Source organism: Onychomys torridus, chromosome 1 (genome assembly GCF_903995425.1).
Source record: "Onychomys torridus chromosome 1, mOncTor1.1, whole genome shotgun sequence".
Taxonomy (NCBI): Eukaryota; Metazoa; Chordata; class Mammalia; order Rodentia; family Cricetidae; genus Onychomys; species Onychomys torridus.
Genome location: NC_050443.1, coordinates 28,859,167 through 28,877,646, shown reverse-complemented (window position 1 = coordinate 28,877,646; position 18,480 = coordinate 28,859,167). Strand labels below are relative to the sequence as shown.

Sequence of the window (18,480 nt, the reverse complement as noted above, 5' to 3'; positions counted from 1 at the left end):
TTTTGGTTTTACTCAATTACTGGGCAAGCCTCAGTGAAACATTTCACAATTAGGATAAGAATTTATACTGTATCGAGCTGATAACAGAAAAATAAATTTTAAAAAAGTGAAAACAACAACAACAACAAAACACTTTTAAAAAATCAAAGAAAAGGAAAAAAGAAAAGAAATGTCCCTCTTAGGACCAGACATTTGAACCTTGGTCCTCAGTTGGCTGTTGGGAGAAGTTACAGGGAGGGAGACTATAAGACCTCTCCTTCCATTTCCAGTGTCTCTTAAGTTGGAAATGCAATGTCTCGGCATCCTGCTCCAGCCAACTTGACTACTCTGCCTCCTCTTCGTGACCGATTCTTACACTTTGAAACCATAAGGCCCAATGAAGTGTTTCTTCTGTCAGTTGCCCTATCACAGCAACAGAAGCAATCGACACACAAGGCCAACTCTGCTACCCACTGAGCCATCTTACTGGCCCGCGTGTCTCTCTTCTGTTTTTATGGTGCTGAGGGTCCAGCCCAGGGCTTTGGGCATGCTAGGCAAATGTTATATGAGGAACTACAACTCTTGGACCCGCCCCCTCTTCTTAAATGAAGGACAGGGTGTCATTATGTAACTCAAACTGGTTTCAGACTTGAGATCACCTGTTTTAGCCTCCCAAGCGCACCACACACCTAGCTTTGAAAGTAAATTTTATGAAGGGAGAGACAGATCTGATTCATACTTTCTTGAGTCCTCAAATCCTAGAGCAGTGTTTGTTTATTTGTTTGTTTGTTTATTTTGAGATGGAGTCTCTCTATGTAACCCTGGCTGTCCTGAAATTCACTATGTAGATCAAACTGTTTTTTAATTAATTAATTAGTTTATTTATTTATTTATTTAGGTTTTTCGAGACAGGGTTTCTCTGTGTAGTTTTGTGCCTTTCCTGGAACTCACTTGGTAGCCCAGGCTGGCCTCGAACTCACAGAGATCCTCATGGCTCTGCCTCCCGAGTGCTGGGATTAAAGGCGTGCGCCACCGCCACCACCACCCAGCGGTTTTTTTTGGTTTTTTGGTTTTTTTTTAAGATTTATTTATTTATTATGTACATAGTGTTCTGTCTGCATGTATCCCTGCAGGCTAGAAGAGGGCACCAGATCTCATTACAGATGGCTGTGAGCCACCATGTGGTTGCTGGGAATTGAACTCAGGACCTCTGGAAGAACAGCCAGTGCTCTTAACCTCTGAGCCATCTCTCCAGCCCCAAGCTGGTCTTAAGTTCACAGAGAGATCCACCTGCCTCTGAAGTCATGACACCGCCCCCCCCCCAACTATTTGTTGGTTTTTTGAAATAGGAATGCCTGGTTTCTATGTAGCCTAAGGTGACCTCAAATTCCCTATGTAGCCCAGGCTGGCCTTGGCCTCCTGATTCTCCTACCTCTGTCTCCTGGATCCTGCATTAAAGATGTGTGCCACTATACCTGGCCAGTTGTTACTTTTTTGAATCTCCTTGTGATAATATGTATTTGCATGCACTTCTAAGTGACTATTCAGGACAGGTTCACAGAAGTGGAACTGGTTGGGTAAAGGGACGCAAGTTGTACATTTAAATGAAAAAACAACAGCAATAGTAACAACAAACGTACTTTCATGGGTGAAATAGAACTGGTTTTTGCCCTGCTTGGTTGCTATGCATGTTATTCTTTCTGTTTTGAGTGCACAGGAGATGCTCAGCAGGGCAGGACAGAGAGATAAGCATGGGGAAGTGGTAAGGGGCCAGGCCACATGGACCCCCTCCGTATCAGGTGGGAACTAAGCCATGGGCTGAGGGGCCAGAGCTGGTTAGAGGTGGAAGAACAGTACAGTCCCCAAAAGGCTGGAAGGTCACAGGAGGAACAGGCACCAGGTGGCTCCCCTTCTCCTCAGATCCCTGTTCTGACCTGGCCCACACCTTTCTGCTCCCCTCTTACCCAAAGGCACTGGTCTCTGGGCAAGAAGCCAGGAAGGAGAAACCTGTCCTTCCAGCCTGGGCTGTCTTCATCACACCACACTGCTGTCTGTCCAGCCGAGCCACTCAGAGGCAGCCAGAAAGGGTGGTGGCACACCTAGGACAGAAATGGGGTCTGCCTGCCTGACCCGAACCCCAGAGGCCAGATGCACTTCAAAGCTCCCATGCCTAGCGAGGCCTGGCCTGTCTGAACTGCTTAGAGCAATGTTTTACAGAGTAATTCCTCCCTCCATATACATTTTGCACAATACACCAGCAGTGGCATATTTTTTAGCTTTTTAAAACTTAAATGGGGTTGGGAATTTAGCTCAGTGGTAGAGTGCTTGCCTAGCAAGCGCAAGGCCCTGGGTTCGATCCTTAGCTTAAAAAAAAAAAAAAAAAAACTTAAATGTTTGGGACTGGAGAGATGGCTCAGTGGGTAAAGAGCTTGTCGCTCAATCTTAAGGACCTGTGTTCAGATCCTTGGCACTCATGCAAAAGCTGGGTGTAGCTGCAGGTGTGCCACTGTGGTGGGTGAAGACAGAAGCCTATGGCCTAGCAAACAGGCAAGCTTCTGCTTCAGTGTCTCAAAGGTAAGGTGGAGAGCAATAGAGGGGGATACCCAACATCCACAAGCTGGCATCAGTCGGGCGGTGGTGGTGGTGGTGGTGGTGGTGGTGGTTCACACCTTTAATCCCAGCACTCAGGAGGCAAAGACAGGGGGATCTCTGTGAGTTTGAGGCCAGCCTGGGCTACAGAGTGAGATCCAGGACAGGCAAGGCTACACAGAGAAACCCTGTCTCAAAAAACAAAACAAAACAAAAAAGTAAACAATAAATAATTTTTTCTTTTTTTGGAGCTGTGGATCAAACCCAGGGCCTTGCACTTGGTAGGCAAACGCTCTACCCCTCAACTAAATCCCCAACCCCATAAATTTTTAAAAAATAGAAGAACAAAACAACAACAAAACCAATGGTGTCCTGTGCTACAAGACAGTAACTATTATATCCCCGTTTTGTAGATGACAGTGAGGCTCAGACAGTTGGGTGGGACTGGTGAGAACACAGGGCTGCCTCTCCCAGAGAATCCCAGTCACATGCTAAGTCACAGTGAACTTGCTCAGGAGGACACCTGCTTGAAAAGCAGAGTAGCACGGAATGCCCCATTCCCTTGATGTGGTTACAGGTTAGTCAAATGTGTGCCTAGAGATGGAGACAAGTTTCATGCTTGGGACTACAGAAAAGCCAGTTCAGCCAGTCAGCTATCTGGGCCTCTTCTTCTGTATTAAAATCTGGAATGTATCACATCTCTATGGTGTTTTGAAAATTCTGATTTGAAGCTAGCCACAGCGATGCATATCTATAATCCCAGTACTCAAGAGGTGGAGGCAGGGGCATCAGAGTGTGATGCTAGTGGTACCATGACTCAGTAGGTAAAGAGGAGCTGAGTTCAGATGTCATATTTTAGTAACTCCAGTGCTGGATGGATCAGAGACGGGAGGATTGTTGGGGCTTACCAGCCAGAAAATCTAGCCTGAAAAAAAATGTTGGGCTCAAGGTTCAGTGAGAGGCCATGTCTTAAGGGAATAAAGTGAAGCACAGAGAAAGACAGATGACCTCTGCTGGGCGGTGGTGGTGCACACCTTTAATCCCAGCACTGGAGAGGCAGAGACAGGCAGATCTCTGTGAGTTTGAGGCCAGCCTGGTCTACAGAGTGAGATCCAGGAAAGGCGCAAAGCTACACAGTGAAACCTTGTCTCAACACCCCCCCAAAAAAAAGACAGATGACCTCATCTGGACTGAGTGTGTGTATATAAAATTAAAATTAAAATTAAAAAAAAAAGAAAGAAAAGAAAATTTCAAAGCATTAAGTCTGATGTTCTCAGAGGAAGTTGTCTAAGAGTGAAGCAGGTTTCTGGAAACCTAGACTGAACTCCTGTATCCAGACATGCCTGCAGCCGGCCATTTTGAATCAATGGCATGAACCAATAAATGCCATGTGATGCTTCATCAATGCCAGCTGGAAATCACCACTTCCTTCTGAAGTCTTATTCACTCACCTTTGTCTCCAAAAGAAAACAAACCCAGGCTAGGTGGAGTGTTGCATGCCTGGAATAACAGCATTCTCAAGGTGGAGACAGGAAGGGGAGGTGATTGTGAATGACACCTGTAATCTTCTCAAAAGGGGATCAGGCTAGCCTAGGATACGTATAAATTCCAAAGACTGGGCTTCAGAGTAAAACTCCCATCTCCAATAACACAGAAAACAGACTCATCTACTCATTCAGCCAGCCAGTGTTTATTAGTCTGCTGGGTGATAACGGGGACCCCACAATGACCACAGCAGAATGTGTCCCCTCCTCTTTCAGCAATCTAGGTCTATTAGAGCTTATACAAGCTATTGAGCAAGAACGGCTACACCTGCAAGAAGTTCTGGAAGCTGTAAGAGTTCTGGTAGGTGCATGATGGGTTGTCAGGAACAGCGGAAGGGCCTCCGAGGACAGGACATTTGTTGTCCCTAGGATGATGAACCAGATCTGCAAGTGAAGCAGGGCCTGGGGGTCCAGGCACACAAAAGCAGGGCCTGGGGGGTCCAGGCACACAAAAGCAGGGCCTGGGGGGTCCAGGCACACAAAAGCAGGGCCTGGGGGTCCAGGCACACAAAAGCAGGGCCTGGGGTTCCAGGTACACAAAAGCAGAGCCAAGGGGGGTCCAGGCACACAAAAGCAGGGCCAAGGGGATCCAGGCACACAAAAGCAGGGCCTGGGGGGTCCAGGCACACAAAAGCAGGGCCTGGGGCAGAGCTAGGGTCCAAGGGCAGCTCCTACACCTACAAAAGGACTTGGTATTGCAAGAAGGAAAGATGGAGGGAGTGGGCAGGGGCGAGTTGTGGCTGAGTTGGGGTGGGGAGGAGCTTGAGGAGGTCCAGGTGCAGCTGAGAGGCAGGATCTTCGGACAGAGGTGAACACATGGCCTCCTCTTCAACTTCAGAGAGTGGTGTAGAAATACATGGCTATCAGCATCACAGGGAGCTAGGTGGGCAAATGATGAGATTGAGCAATCTAGTCCAAACCCACTTGTCTCCCCCAAGGCCACACCCACACCCATGGACACCCACAGGTCCCTCCTCCACAGCCCACAGGTGTCTCCTCTCTCACTGTCCACATCAAGATAGCGAAGCCGAACCAAGATATGCCCCATGTGTAGCTGTCAATGGCATGACCGATGTGCTCGAAGCAGCCCTGGAGAGAGAGACAACGGAGGTTCACTGAGTGGGCAGGGTGGCAGGCATGTGTGTAAGGACTAGCTCCAGCAACTGATGACATTCCTGTGGCTGCTCTCAATCCCAGTCAGCCGGCTGCAGACCTCAGGGCTGAATCAGGGCATTTGTGCATCCTGCTGACTCACATAAAGAGCTGGGAGGGCCAGGGAGAAGGGAAAGGAAGAGAAGGCCATCGAGGAGAGGCTGGAAGACAGACGGACAGACAGACAGACAGTAGAAGGGGGAAGGGAGAAAAAGAGCAGATCGATAGACAGATTCAGAGGGCGAAGGGACACACCTTGGTAAACAAGTAGTCCGTGTGGCCCACTCGGCAGCCTTCTTCATTGATGGGGATGAAGTTCCCTGTCCGACGGCAGCACAGAGGGGGCCAGGGGAATTCCACTTCTGGAGTGGCTGCCCGGAAGGCTGATGTGTAATTCACCCAGTCCATGGGGCCAGATGTGCCACAGCATTCTTGCTGTAGGAAGAGGCAGGTTTAGGCTGGGGCTGAGGTCACACAGTTAAAGAGAGGCAGATGGACATTTGGCACACAGCTAGACCCCACTTGTTAGAGTCCTGGACTGTGTGTGTGTGTGTGTGTGTGTGTGTGTGTGTGTGTGTGTAGTAAGGCTGATAGATTTGGCCCAAGCCTACATTCATTTTCTTTTAAAATTCTTTGGTTGATAACTGTGCTGTCAAAATGACAGAAATGCTAGTTATGGGGCGGGGCGGTGGAGGACAGTGCTGGGAGACAGCCCAGCGGGGTGGTGGGGGACAGTGCTGGGAGACAGCCCAGCGGGGTGGTGGGGGACAGTGCTGGGAGACAGCCCAGCGGGGCGGTGGGGGACAGTGCTGGGAGACAGCCCAGCATTCAAAAACACCTGATGCTTCTCAAGAGGATCCAAGTTCAATTCCCACAACCACCTGTAATTCCAGTTCCAGAGGATTCCATGTCCTCTTCTGACCTCTGTGGGCACCCACATACATATGTCTAGACATACACACAGACACACATATGCACATAAAAAATTAAATCAAATTTTACAAAAGGCAGATTTAGCCAGATGGTGGTGGCACATGCCTATAATCCTAGCACTCAGGAGGCAGAGGCAGGCAGATCTCTGTGAGTTCAAGGCCAGCCTGGTCTACAGAGCTAGTCCAGGGCAGGCTCCAAAGCTACAGAAAAACCCTGTCTCGAAAAACCAAAAAAAGGGGCAGATTTATGGCTTTTCTCAGCCCACTGAGTGGTTTGTTGTTGTTTTGGGGACAGGGTCTCACTATGTAACCTAAACTGGTGGCAGCCTGCTTCAGCCTCCTCAAGTGCTAAAATTCTAGGGGTTCACCACAATGCCCAGCTCAAATGGGTATTTAATCAGAAGCCCTTGGATGGGCACCCCTCAACATGGTGCAGTTTCTGGGCCACTGCATGAATCCTGCCTGAGCTAGGATTCAACAGCTGCTTCCTCCTCCTCCTCCTCCTCCTCTTTCTTCCTTTCCCCTTCTTCTTTTTCTTCTGCAATATTATGTTGGATGCAATTAAGAGTTTGGCTTCTGGGGTTGGGGATTTAACTCAGTGGTAGAGCGCTTGCCTAGCAAACGCAAGGCCCTGGGTTCGGTCCTCAGCTCTGGGGAGAAAAAAAAAAAAAGAGTTTGGCTTCTGAGCTAGCTATGAGTGTATTCCAGAATCCCAGAACTGGGGAGGTAAAGCATGAGGATTTCAAGGTCATCTTTGGGTGTATAAAGAGTTCAACACCAGCCTGGACTTCAGGAATCTCTTTGTTGTTGTTTGATTTTTTTCAAGACAGGGTCTCTCTGTGTAGCCCTGGCAACCCTGGAACCCACTCTATAGACTAGGCTGGCCTCGAACTCAGAGATGTACCCACTGGAATTAAGGCATGTGCTACCTGTTTGGTTGGAACCTCCAGCTCGCCCCTGCAGGTTCCAGGAAGCCCCATTCCTGTCTCTCTCTCAGAGAGTCTCCGAACAAAGGAAAGGTGCCAAAAAACCTAGTTCTGCATTCTTGATGACTATTGCTCCCCTGATGCTACCCACCTAAGCGCTCAGCTTTTGACCATCCTTGGCCACAAACCCAGCTCCTGGTGGACATGTCATCATCCCTCACCTACAGTCTATAAGACATCCCTGCCTTAGCTGGGGCACTCGAATTCTCTGGCCTCCATCTCTGGACCAGAGAACCTGCCCGAGTTGCCTTGCCCTCAAATGCCTGTTGTTACACTATGTCAATTCGGCTTGCTCTGGCTTACTGCATCAGCAGAGAAACTTATTATCGGAGGACAGAAAACCTATTGCCACCAATCTGGGCTTGACCTCTGTATTAAAAGGAATCGTAAGCAGGGTTGGAGAAATGACTCAGAGGTTAAGAGCACAGACTGCTCTTGCAGAGGAAATGGGTTCGGTTTCCATAATCCACATTAAGTGGCTCACAACTAAACCTGTGACTCCAGCTCCAGGGGATCTGATGCCCTCTTCTGGCCATTGAGGGCACTGCATACATAGACACAGCATGAGAAACACTCATACACATAAAATCGAAAAAAATAATTTTTTTTCTATTTTAGTGTGTGTCTCTGTGGTTTACATGTTTTTGCACGTGTGTGGTTTGCACATGTGTGCACATGTATATGGAGGCCTGAAGTTGATGAAAAGAAGCATCTTTGGATGACTCTTCCATCTCATTTACTGAGGCAGTGTATCTCAATCAAACCCAGAGCTTACCGTACGACTTGTCTAGGCAGCTTGCTCTGCGGTGTGCCCTGCCTCCGCCCGATTCCATCCTCAGCCTGCACCGAACCGCGGAGCCATCTCCCCAACCTCTTAGAAATGTAATAAAGGAGCCCGTCGTGGTGGGAAAGGGCTGTAATTCTAGCTACTCAGGAGACTGAGACAGGATCACAAGTTCAGGACCTGCCTGGGCTACATGGTGAATTAAAGGGTAGCCTGGGTAACTTATGGCAACCCTATCTCACTCAAAAAGTTAAGAAAAAAAAGAGGGCTGGGAAGTAGGGTAACAAATAGCTAAGTGGTAGGGCCTTCTCCTTGAGTTAGGAAGTCCTGGGTTTGGCCCCAAGCAACACACTCTCACACACACACACACACACACACACACCCCACACACTACACACTCACACACCACACACACAACACACTCACACACCACACACACAACACACTCACACACCACACACACACTACACACTCACACACCACACACACACCACACACACTCACACACTACACACACACACTCACACACCACACATACACTCACACACCACACACACACACACACTCACACACCACACACACTCACACACCACACACACACACTCACACACCACACACACTACACACACACACTACACACACACTCCCACACCACACACACACACTCACACACACACACCACACACACACCACACACACTCACACACACACTCACACACCACACACACACACTCACACACCACACACACACTACACACACACACTCACACACACACTACACACCACACACACACTCACACACCACACACACTCACACACCACACACACACACACACTCACACACCACACACACACACTCACACACCACACACACACTCACACACCACACACACACTCACACACTACACACTCACACATACACACACTCACACAGCCAAACAAGAGTTTTGTGAGACAGAGACAGAGCAGCAGGCTCAAGACCAGCCTGGCTTACACACTGAAGGTCACGATGGCCACCATCCACTGTCAGTGACTCGAAGCAGGCCGCCCTGCCACCTACCAACCTGGTGACCCTAGAAAGTCTGTCATCTACAAAACCATAGTGACCAAAGGCCCCCCTGCCCCACCTGGGTCCCCCAAGTGGATGTCTTCAACACATTCACTCCGCTATCACTGGGAGATGACCACAGAGCCCGGCTCACCTCAATCATGACCCGGTCCCAGAGGCGGGTGAGCTCCTGGCCCTGGTCGCTGTCCGCACTGTAGAAGGTCAACATTTGCTTGGTGATCAGGGACGGGTTGGACACCATCTGAGGAGGGAGGACAGGGAAGAGCAGGAACCAGCTATCTAGGGATGGAGGTCCCCTCCCCTCTACCTTCCCAACTCCAGGGATGCCACCGCCCCCAGGCCTCCACTGGGCTCACATAGTCACGGTGGGTGTAGGACGTGATGCAAGAGGCACACTCAAAGATGTAGGCGATGAGCATCAGCAACAGGTACTGCGGAGAGAGCGAAGGCAGCCTGTGGCAGAGGCCAGCTGGCGGCCATGCCTAAGAGCTCGGGCCAAAGGGCCAAAACAGAGGTGACAGGGTCTCATTATGTAGACTTCCCTTGTTAACCTGGAAATCACTACATTCTGAGTGGTTTCAAATTAATAGAAATATGCCCCACCCCATCCTGCCATAGAGATATGGAATTAAGGGTGCCATAATACACAGCCCCAAACACAACTTTAGTTCAGGGAGAGTGCTACATAGCATGTATAAGGTTCTGGGTTCCCTCTCAAGCAGTGTACACACATATACACATACACAAAACAAAACACAAAATAAAAACAAACAATTAACACAGAGGGACTAATTTTGAAAAAGTAGTGTGTAAGGTGGAAGATTGAAAACTTGAGACCAAGCTGGTCAGTGGTGGCGCACACCTTTAATCCCAGCTCTCAGGAGGCAGAAGCAGGTGGCTATCTCTGAGTTTGAGGCCAGCCTGGTCTACAGAATGAGTTCCAGGATAGCCAGGGCTACACAGAGAAAACAAAAAGGAAAATGAAAAACAAAAGCAAAGAAGCTGTTCTCAAGATATTAGCATCTTAGCTCACACAGGGCACTGGAGATACAAAGGATTAAGAAGAATGTTTTGCAGTGTGCCATGGCCTAGAGGGCAAAAGGCATTAAACTGTCAATATTACTCAGCAGTAGAGTACTTGCCTAGAATCCATCAGTGACGGGCTGAATGCTTGTCTAGTACACCCAAAGCCTGGGTTCCTTCCTCAGAAAGGCACAGTGTCTTTATATGTCACATAAAAATATACTCAGATATTTACAGATGAATACCTGGACATCTAGATGACGATTCAGAATTCTTTGGGGAGGGGCTGAGAAGTGGCTCAGGAGCTGGGAGAGCAGCGCACAGGGAGGGCTGAGGAAAGCCCCTGCACCCACATCAGGAGGCTCACACCACTGGTACCTCTAGTTCCAGGGAGAACTACTGCCCTCTTATGGCCCTCATGTGCACCTACCCACAGACATATACACATAGTTTAAAAAATATGAGCCAGGTGCAGTGGTGCATACTTCTAATCCCAGCACTTGGGAGGCAGAGGCAGAAGGATCTCTGAGTTCAAGGCCAAATTGGTCTACAGAGTGAGTTCTAGGACAGTCACAGCTACACAGAGAAACCTTGTCTTTGAAAAAATAAAATGAGGAGAAAGACAAGTCAGATATATTTTTAAAAAGTTAGAGGCCAGGCATGATGGTGCATGCCTTTAATCCCTGAACTTGGGAGGCAGAGGCAGGAGGATTTCTGTGAATTTGAGGCTGGGCTGGTCAACACAGCAAGCTCCAGGACAGCCAGGACTCCATAGAGAAACCTTGTCTCAAAAGAATCAACAAATGCCAGGCGGCGGCAGCGGCGGCGGCACACGCCTTTAATCCCAGCACTGGGGAGGCAGAGCCAGGCGGATCTCTCTGAGTTCGAGGCCAGCCTGGGCTACAGAGTGAGTTCCAGGAAAGGCGCAAAGCTACACAGAGAAACCCTGTCTCGAAAAACAAAACAAAAACAACAACAACAACAAAAATGAACAATCTTGAACAGTAGCTAGGTTGACTTCCAGGCTTTGATTAAACTGTTAAGTCAGAAAGCTAAATATGTGATTGGAGGGTGGGGAGGAGGGAGGGGAATTAATGAGAGAGGGGCTGGGTGTGGCAGTGCACACCTGCAGTCTCAGCACTTAGGCCGAAGTGGCAGGTATCTATCTGTAAGTAGCTTGGTTCACACAGTGAATTCCAGGCCTGGCCGAGCTACATAGTGAGACCCAGCCCTGGGCCCAGCACTGGGCTTTTCATACTGCTCTTGAGTGCACACTGAGCTCACTGTCCCACCTGCTTTTCTCTGCTGCTGCTGGATGTGGGTTTTTCCCACCCTACCCAGGCTCCCTTCTCTCCCCAGATCAAGGGTGTTTTCGCTGTGCTTCTTGTCCAGTAAACACTTATTGACTACAGAAAGCTCCTGGGAGCCTAAAGGACCCTCCAGAGCAGAGGAAGCATCGAGCTGTTTGCACGGTCATCTATTCTTCCCAACACCTGGGAGAGGCAGTGGCTCCCCTCTTGGAGTTTCTGTTTCTCTCTCTGGTAAATGGGCTTAAAGGCACAATTTAATTATGGCTCTGGGAAGACCGAGAGAGCCCATGGCCTAAACTGCTTGCTATCAGGTAAAGGGCAGGGGGTGTGGCAGGGATTAAAAGTGTGGGCTTCCTGGAGGTGGCGATTCATTTCAAAGCAGGTTTGGTTTACACAGTAAATTCAAGGTCAACCAAAGCAGAGTGAGACCCCGTCTCAAAACAAAACAAAACAAAAAGACTGTGGGCTAGAAGCCCACACCTATGATCCAAGCACTTGAGAGGCTGAGACAGGAGGACTGTGAGTTCGAGGACAGCTGGGGCTACATAGGGAGACTGTCTTAAATAAAAGCAGGGGCTGGAGAGATGGCTTAGTGAAAGCCATGTGCTGCTCTGGCAGAGGTCCTGAGTTCAGTTCCCAGCACTTCATCAGCATCCCACAGCCACCTGAGACTCCAGCATCAGGGGATCCAACTCCCTCTTCTGCTTTCCCTGGACAGCTGAGCAAGTGTGCAACACACATGCACACTTATACACTAATAAAACACAAGAAATCTTGGGGCTGGAGAGATGGCTCACAGGTTAAGAGCACTGGCTGATTCTGAGTTCATTTCCCACAACCACTTGGTGGCTCACAACCGTCTGTAATGAGATCTGACGCCCTCTTCTGGCCTGCAGGTGTACATGCAGAGCACTCATACATAAAAAAATATAAATAAATAAAATAAAATAAATCTTAAACAGGAACTAGAGTTGAGTCAAGAGCTGGTTTGTTCTGTTGTAATTGGGCGACTTCCTCTCCCTGAATCTATTCCAGTTTTCTGTCAAATAGTGTAGAGGTGATGACATTTCATCATAGGCCATGTGACATATTTAAACTAATTTGTGTAAAGTGTTGAGCTTGGGTTATATATTGCATGCCTGTTAAATGATAGCTGTGTTATTACATTTCATTGTTATTGCAACTCAGGACCACAGACCTTGGAGACCAAATAGTTGGGTTTCAATATATATATATACATATTTTACTTATATACCACTTTTAGGAGCCTCCTAATAGCTGTGTTGATCCTCCCTGCACCCCAGTTTCTTCTGTACAATGAGGGTGATGGTGGAAACTAAGCTATGGAGCCAGGCCACGGTGAATGAAATGGTGTTACGAGGTCCTAAGTGAGGTGCCATCCAGGAGTCACACTCCTGGCCCCTGCCGTCACCCGTGACTGATGACCACTTCCACCATCCCCAGCCTGGAATCTCACCGCGAGCATCAAGGACCGACGGCGGCAGAGTGCGGCTCCTACACCAAAGCTGGCCACCACGAAGAAAGAGAAGCCGCAGAAGATGGCAATCCAGGCGCCAGCGAAGACATCATCCTTGCCCGAGACGCCCATCAGTGGGTACACACGGTACTGGTCAGCTGTCACCCACACTGTCTCGGCAAACAGGGCCAGGCCTGACAACTGGACAGGAAAGGTTAGGAGAGTATGCCTGGGGCCAGCAGTTGGGTTGTAGATCTCCAAAAGCACTTCTTTCCTGGTCCAGAAACTCCCGTACCCTAAGGGAGGCCAGCCACATCTTTATGAGCAGGGATGGGGTAGGAAGAAGGCAAGAAGGAAGAAACAGGTCCAGCTAGAACCTCAGCCCCCACATCCCAGGTGCCAGTGGCTTCAAAGATAAAAGGAGATGCCACAGGCCGGGCTTGGCAAGCAGGGTGGACATAAGAAGCTGCCCTATTGGCTGGCCATGCTTCATGGTGCTGTTCCTAGGACAGGATTTGACAGGTGGGCAGAGCTACATGACACCTTCAGTCAGGTGACATGCATCAGGCCTCAGTCAGTCAGTTCATCCCACAGGTGCACTGTCCCAGGCAAGGCCGGAGCCATCTCACAGGCTTTTCTCTGCAGCACTGTGATAAGGGGAGTGGAGGCCACATGGCAGAGCACTTGTGTGACTGTCCGGATGCCTGGATCCTGGCATTTGGTGGTCTTATATTGAGCAGCCTAGAGGCTATGGGAGCTACTGAAGGGCGTATAGCAACACTGGAACAAGGGAACAGACTTATCTGTTTCTGTCCGCTGTGTATGCTTAAAGAAATTCCAGAAAAACCGGGGCACATCTCTCAGTCCTTAGAAGGCTTCTCTAGCATGCAGAAAAGCCCTGTACTCAGTTGCCAGCCTTAAAGAAACTAGGCCTGCTGGTATATACCTATACGCTCAGTAGAGGCAGGAGGATCCAAAGTTCAAGTCTATCCTTAGCTGCACAGGGAGTTTGAAGCCAGGCTAGACTGCATGAGAGACCTTCTCTCAAAAATAACAAAAAAAGGGGCTGGAGAGATGGCTCAGGGGTTAAGAGCACTGCCTGCTCCTCAAGAGGTCCTGAGTTCAATTCCCAGCAACCACATGGTGGCTCACAACCATTTGTAATGAGATCTGGCACCCTCTTCTGTGTACATAATAAATAAATAAATCTTTAAAAAAAAAATAACAAAAAAGAAACAAAGATCTGGTAACTACATGGTTGCCATGGGGACAAAGAATTTAAAACTCTGTTATTTATAAAGCTAGGCATGGTGGGTGGCATAGGCTTTTAATCCCAGCACCTGGGGGGCACAGCAGAGGCTGGTGGGGATGTGAGTTCTGATATACAGAGAAACCCAGTCTTGAAAAACCAAAAAAAAAAAAAAAAGAAAGAAAGAAAGAAAGAAACAAAAAGAAAAGAAAAGGAGGAAAGAGGAAAAGGAGAAGGAAGAGGAGGAAAAGGAAGACAACTTCTCTGTGGATAGGCTTTTGTTTGTCATTTTGGTTTTTGAGACAAGCTCTCAGGATGTAGCCCAAATTGGCCTGGATTTACTGTGTAGCCCAGCGTGGCCTAGCCTCTTATTTCAACTGCCTCAATACTAGGTGTTTCCATCACACTGGGCTATTCTGTGCATATTTGTGACAGTGATAAAAGCTAATAAATTTTTTTTTGTTTTGTTTTTCCAGACAGGCTTTCTCTGTGTAGCTTTGCGTCTTTCCTGGAACTCACTTGGTAGCCCAGGCTAGCCTCGAACTCACAGAGATCCACCTGGCTCTGCCCACCACCGCCCGGCAAGAGCTAATACTTGTAATGGATTACTGCGCACTGAGTGTGTGATAATCAGTATTGTTACTAGCTGTGGTACCTGACTACTCAGGACCATACAAATAATATACCACTTGCTGCAGGCCACAAAAATACATGAAGCAGGAATTCAGGTGATCATGACAAAACCAGACCTGGAGGAGTTCAGAACTAAGGCTCAAGGAGTCTTGGTGATACTGGCTTTGGATTATTAGTGGTTTCCTGCTATGATTTCTCGTGTGCTATTGCAGCTTTCCCATCATCCATTGGGCACAATCTCCCCTATACAATGAAAGTATTTGTATAACTTTCTCCAACTGTGCTACACCAGACACAGTCAAAAATCCCTAATTTCAGGCCCTTCTGTAATTATGGTCATTAGCAGCATCCGGCCAGGACCATCCCTGGGTGGAGGAAAGTATCTTATCTGAGACACCTCCCAGACTCTCTAAGAACAGAGTTAAGCCTCCAGACTATCTGAGAAGGCCTGGCGGATGTGCTCATTAAGCTTAACTTTCCTCTTTCCGAACTCTTATCTCTAGTTTTAGATCTACCTTTAACAACTAACTCAGAACTAAAGGGTTTCTACTTACAGGTACATCAGGCTATGACTCAGGCTGCCCATCGAGCACTCCCACACCCTGCCAGAAAACGGCAGGAGCTGAGATAGCTTGAACAGACAAGGGGCCAAAGGAAAAAAGAAGGCAGTTTTATTTTCACTCATGAACTAGTGACTTATAGGTTCTATATAGGTTCTATAGGTTTCAACTAACCACTTCTGAGAATACAGTCGAGCACATAAATCCCCTTGCTTAGATATTAACCGAATTTAGCCCTCAGTTGATTCATTTCCCATTAGCCACTTCCCTTCCCTTTTGGATTGCAGATGATGCTGACAATTACTGCTCTTTGTGTGGATCTTATTGTCCCTCCTTTTGACCCCGAGGGAATTCAAGCCTATGACCTTGCCTTAGCCAGAGCAGTGCTGTTGCCTGGGTGTAACTGTAAACCTTGGAGACTTGACAGAACTAGATTGAAGGACTAGAAGAGAGAACTAGAAGGACGAGATGGAAGACGAGGAAGAGCCAGATGGGGAAGAACAGGATGAGAAAGACCAAGATGGCGCAGAACTAAGATGAAGGAGTTAAGATAGTCAAGCCGGGTGGTGGTGGCACATGCCTTTAATCCCAGGCAGATTTTTGTGAATTCGAGGCCAGCCTGGGCTACAGAGCAAGTTCCAGGAAAGGTGCAAAGATATACAGAGAAATCCTGTCTCGAAAAACCAAAAAACAAAAACAAAAACAAAAGATAGTCTTTGAGGGAACAGCAGAAAGATGTACAGAGAATCAGGCAAGAGAGGAGCTAAGTAGGAGAGCAGAAAAGAAGCTGTAGAGAGAGCTGACTCCGAAGAACAAAGCATATGGACAGACTAAAGAATTTTGTGTGTGTAGATTTGTTAGAGAATCCCTCTGATTCATCCACTGCAGGTAACGTCTCTTCTGGGACTCTGGGAGAAGGCTGTGGAGGGGCAGAACCCCAATAGCTTTCCGTAACCACTTAGACAGACTCTAGGAACTCACTGTGGTCTCAAGCATCCTTGTGTCTCTTGCTAGGATGAGAAGTCTAGGGCTCCCAGAGATGCTACTGAGGGCACTAGGTCCCACACTACTAGAGCTGGGAAATGAACTCAAGGCTGGCAGCCAAAGCAAAGCAAAAGCATCGAATAGTTTTCATTGTTTGAGAGCCAACATCAAGGGGCTGAAGAGGGCTGGTAGTTAGGAGTGCTTACTGCTCTTCCTGAGGACTGAGCCTGGTCCCCAGAAGCCACATCAGGTGGCTCTCAACCAGCTGCAACTCCAGCTCTAGGGAAATCCAATGCCCCCTGTGGCCCCTAAGGATACCTGCACCCACACACCCCACACACATTCATTTATTTATTTGTTTTGAGATGAGGTCTCTCTACGTAGCCCTGGCTAGCATGGAACTCATTATGTAGACCAGGCTGACCTTGAACTCACAGAGATCTGCCTGCCTCAGCCTCTCCAGTGCTGGGACTAAAGACATGGGACACCACAATGGCTATGTACACATACTTTAAAAATAAAAATCTTGGGGTGAATAGGGAGTAAGTTGAGAAAGTTAGGTAAAGGGGTGCTGAATATGACTAAAACACACCATATAGAACTCTCAAATAACCAATAAAAAAATAAAAAATCTTGGCTAGACACGGTGGTGCATACCCCTAACCCCAGAGGTAAGTAGATCTGTGAGTTCAAGGGCAGCCTGGTCTACATAGAAATACCCTAAAAAAATAAAAGAGACAATTATCTCTGCATGTGGTACATGTCTTTGTCCCAGCACTCAGGAGGCAGAAGCAGGTGGATCTCTAGGAATTAGAGGCTAGCCCAGTCTACTTAGCAAGGTCCAGGCCAGCCAGGGCTACATAGTGAGACCCTGTCTCAAAAGCTGAAAGCAGTCACTTTGTGATGACAGCTACCGTAGGTTTAGAAATATTTATTATGTGTTGTGTGTGGGAGCATAAGAAAGAGTGTAATTCCTTGAGTGTGGAGCCCCGAGAACACCTTGTGGGTGTTTCCTCCTTCCACTACATGGGTCCCAGGCATTGAACTCAGGTCCTCCGGCTTAGCCAACTGAGTTGTTTCCAATGCTACATGATTCTTTGTTTGTTTGCTTTAAGGCACAAAACTTAATGTAAATTTTGTTTGTAGTTCTACATTCAGTGTGAGTAGACCTGGAACTAGCTGCCTCCAACAAGTGGTCGAGTTGGGGGAAGGGAGGAAGGAGAGGAGCCAGCCCTGTATTTCCTAAGTGTTACAGTTTTGTTTCGTTGTGACTGAGTTTTGCTGTGTAGCCCTGGCTATCCTGGAACTCCCTACATAGGCCAGGCTGGCCTTGAATTCACAGCAATCCCCCACTCTGCCTCCTCAGTGCTGGGATTAAAAGTGTGGGCCACCCCACCCAGCCAGAATGGCTTATTTTTAAAGATCCGGTCTCCTGCAGCTCAGGCAGGTCTTCAAGTCTCTCTGTAGCGAAGCTGGCCACGAACTCTCTCTGTGCACTTCCCAAGTGTTAGGATCACAGGTGCGCACCACACCCAGCTGCTCGAGCTTTGTCTCCCTCCCTCCTTCCCCCCTCCCTCCCTCCCTCCCTCCCTCCCCCCCCTCTCTGGGAACAGAGCTTCACACTCTGATCTAGGTTGACCTCAAACCCCCAGCGGTCTCTGGCCTCACCCTTCCAAATGCTAGGATTACAGGTGTGAACCACCATTCCTGTCTATCAAGCATGTTTTGCAAATTGTGGATGAATCTACAAGAGCCACAAGGGCTCAGTTACTGACAGGGGAGACTGAGAACAGGTTTCTCCCCCCCCTCTCCCTCTGGGACTAGAAACTGCAGCAGACTTGGGTCCTCATCCCCACCTCAGGTTTGGGGTTGTCACCCCCACTCCCATGCTCCCCAGAACTGGGGCCTCACCAGAATAATGATGTTGCCTACAACCAGCAGCCCCACCACTACAGGAGACCCCTTCTCTTCCTCTGTTGCTGCAGAAGCCATCTTCCTGCTGGGGAAAGGGGAGGAAGGAGACAGGACAGAAGTGAGGAAGGAGACCCGCAGACCCTCTTCTCCACTCCACACTCCATCCAGCAGGGGATGCTCACTTGCTCCAGAGCCCAGGCCCAGACCCACATGCCCAGAGTCCCAGAGCCTGGCAGTGAGCCTTCTTCGGAATAAGGAAGTTGGGCTCTTACTGGGCACTTGTTGCTCTCAGTTC

General features: G+C 48.6%; 1 protein-coding gene across 1 annotated transcript; it reads right to left on the bottom strand.

Annotated features, from left to right (window-relative positions):
* Positions 1-4,946: 4,946 nt before the first annotated feature.
* Upk1a (uroplakin 1A) lies at positions 4,947-18,263 on the bottom strand. The gene is made up of 7 exons (XM_036184569.1): positions 18,183-18,263; positions 12,846-13,046; positions 9,392-9,466; positions 9,169-9,276; positions 5,520-5,699; positions 5,118-5,201; positions 4,947-4,991 (listed from the first exon to the last, which is right to left on the bottom strand). The coding sequence occupies exons 1-7, from the start codon at positions 18,261-18,263 to the stop codon at positions 4,947-4,949; spliced, it is 774 nt and encodes a 257-aa protein (XP_036040462.1).
* Between the last annotated feature and the right edge of the window lie 217 nt (positions 18,264-18,480).